Source organism: Nelumbo lutea, chromosome 2 (genome assembly GCF_056320005.1).
Source record: "Nelumbo lutea isolate HS-2025 chromosome 2, American lotus-T2T, whole genome shotgun sequence".
Lineage (NCBI taxonomy): Eukaryota > Viridiplantae > Streptophyta > Magnoliopsida > Proteales > Nelumbonaceae > Nelumbo > Nelumbo lutea.
In genome coordinates, this window is record NC_142685.1 from 62,885,101 (window position 1) to 62,887,941 (window position 2,841).

Genomic DNA, 2,841 nt, shown 5'->3' on the forward strand with positions numbered 1-2,841 from the left:
GAATAGTGTTTCCAGTTTTTGATGTGACAAATTGATGCAAGAGAATGCTCCTAAAACGCATCCGTGCCAAACAGAACCTCTGTTTGCAACATAAACCCAATAGCGCGCCAATACCCACCCATAAACTAATCCATAACAGATTAGTAGATTACCGCGAGTAGACCGGGTCCCTCAGTGAAGGACACCGCCTCCTGCTTTCTTTACTCAATCATCGCAGGTTGAATACAATAGTTTAAATATATTTTATTATTACTCAGGAATCAGGATTCTCATTTCTTTTCTGGGGTACCATTCAATTGAAATAGTTTCTGATTATTTATCCTTCAGCACACTGTAACACCACATTCTATTGGAATCTTGCTCAAGATAAAGAAGAAAGCTAGCTAATTAATTAAATACAAAGTCTGGGTGATCAGGCCAATGACCTCTGTGCTCTGGGGGTCCGGCCATTAACCATCTAATTACTTGCAGAGAGTAAAAAAACTAAAAATTAAAAAGAGAAACAGAGAGCGAGAGATAGATGGCCCAGAGTTTTCTTCCACAGTCGTCGTCTCAGAGATGGAGCCAGGTTAGAGGGAAAAACCAGAAGAAAAAGCCATAATAACATTGAAGGAGGACTGTTGGAGAAGTGGGAAAGTACAAATTCTAGATTCATGTTCTTTCTCAAACTCCTAACAGACAATATAAAAGTACTGTTGCCCATCTTTTCTGTACACCACGATAAATATATCAATCCACCCCCACTGACACGAGACGGACATGCAACAAAATGCGAGATCCACTGTGAGCCGTTGGATCAATGATCGTCACACCTCTTCATTATCGTCGCTCACATGGTTGGTGGTCGTTCGTGTCATCAGTCAGGGGTCCGACTAACATGCGTTCACTGTCTCGTGCATGGGCAATGGGGATTTATGAGGACGAGCTCCGCCTTCTTTCACGAACCAGGGCGGGGAGACCACCGCTCACGGTTGCGGTGAGTCCCGGAGCGAACCTCGGCGAATCGTTGTCTTCCACTACTTGGATTTCGAAACTTCGTACCACAGCTAGTACCACGCTTTTAATCTCCACCAGTGACATTTCCTTGCCGAGACAGACCCTGAGTCCGGCCTGAAACACCGGGTATTTGAATGGATTTTCAGGCGAAAAAACGCCGTTCTTCAACCATCTCTCTGGCTTGAATTCGAGGCAGTCTGGACCCCATAAATCTTCCATCCGGCCCATTGCGTAAGGATGATAGGTCACCCTTGTTCCTCTCTTCACCGCCGTGCCGTCAGGGAGTACGTCGTCTTCCTGGGAGAATTTGGAGTCAAATTGGACGGGTGGGTACAGCCGCAAGCTCTCGTAAACGGCCGAGTGCAAATAATGCATCTCTCGGATTTGTTCAAAACTTGCGAGTTCCTGAGTTGGTCCCATGACTCGGTCTGATTCGTTGAGGATTGTCGCCGCTACTTCTGGGTGCTTTGCCAATAGCCAGAAAAAGCTGGTCAACGCAGAAGCAACTGTGTCACGTCCGGCTAACAGAAAACTTATTACGATATCTCTCAGGTACTTGTCGTCGTTGATGGTGCCCATGAACCTAGAGAGAAGGTCTTGACTGGCGGAGAATCCCATCTTACGCCGCTGTCTTATAACCTCTTTTGCGAGGACGTTGATTAATCGGATAGCCTTCTTCAGCTTTTTCTCCGACCCCAAATTCAACATCCGCTTTATCTTCCAGATAAGCGGAGATAGCGACAACGCTCGCTGAGCTGATAATCTGGACGCCAAATCAAAGGCCATTGCGAACTCCGAGATGGGAAGCGATAGCTCCAGGCAACCGGGGTCTAGTCCGAACGAGAATCGACAAATGTTATCGAACGTGAATCTTCGAAACACGTCCTGTAAATCTAGCACGCGTCCTTCGCCGGCAGCCGACGATAAGAGCGGGACAAGCCGACGCTTGATCTCGGTGGTGACTATCTCGAAGGCGAATGATCTTATCGAGACGCTACCCAGCTCCAGACTCGCCAGTTTCCGCTGAAACTTCCATGTATCTCCGTCGACGTTGAAGATGCCACGACCCAAGAGGTCACCCAGGATCACGGAGAAAGGCTTCCCTTTTGGGTAATTTTCAAACCTCGTCTTCAGCATATACTCGACGTTATCCGGATTGGCTGTGATCGTGTTTCTGAGCACATGGACATGGATGGTCTTGCTGGGAGACTTCTTGAGGAGATGAGTATACCAGTCGCAGAGATTGTCGAATTCAATCGACCAGCTCGCGGTAAGATAACTACGACAGACGTCACAGTTACACCAGAGCTTCAGTCTCAGTACGAAGAGCAAGAGAGAGAAGAGAGAGAAGGAGAGGGCGAAGGAGAAGAAGAAATAGCAGAAAGAGGTCTGGAGGGACTGTAAGGAGAAGGAGCTTTCGGACTCCATTGATGGTTATGTCGATGATCGATGAAAAAAAATCACAAGTGGAAGGAGGCAGGAAAGATAGTCCTTTTATATTGTTTCCGATTTCTGCTTTGTCTGGCATATTATTAAGTATTTTTTTTCTTTCTTACTTTCCACCCAAACTGAAAATTTCAGAACCACACATAAAAAACATAGAAAGCAAAAGAAGAAAACAAATGTAGAAAAAAAAAAAAAAAAGCAGAAGAGAAAAATAAATAGAACACGGATAACTCGTGCGCTAAATACCGAGGGTCGGTCATCTGACTCCTCTTTTTAAGTCTCTGCCATTCGTCAAGGGCAACATTTGTTCACGTGCTGCTATTTTTGAAATGTATTGAACAAGGAGTCTCTTTTTTCTTTTCTTTTGTTTTTCTTTATTTTCCTTCTCTTCTCCCCTTT

At 45.5% G+C, this 2,841-nt stretch overlaps 1 protein-coding gene across 1 annotated transcript; it reads right to left on the bottom strand.

The window, feature by feature from the left end:
- Positions 1–367: 367 nt before the first annotated feature.
- On the bottom strand, positions 368–2,555 carry LOC148871141 (cytochrome P450 94C1-like). Its single transcript, XM_088967797.1, has one exon. The coding sequence runs from the start codon at positions 2,422–2,424 to the stop codon at positions 913–915; it is 1,512 nt and encodes a 503-aa protein (XP_088823923.1). The 5' UTR covers positions 2,425–2,555; the 3' UTR covers positions 368–912.
- Positions 2,556–2,841: the final 286 nt, after the last annotated feature.

Bases quoted from the DNA above. Each gene is read 5' to 3' on its own strand.
- LOC148871141 (XM_088967797.1), bottom strand. From the start codon at position 2,424: ATGGAGTCCGAAAGCTCCTTCTCCTTACAGTCCCTCCAGACCTCTTTC.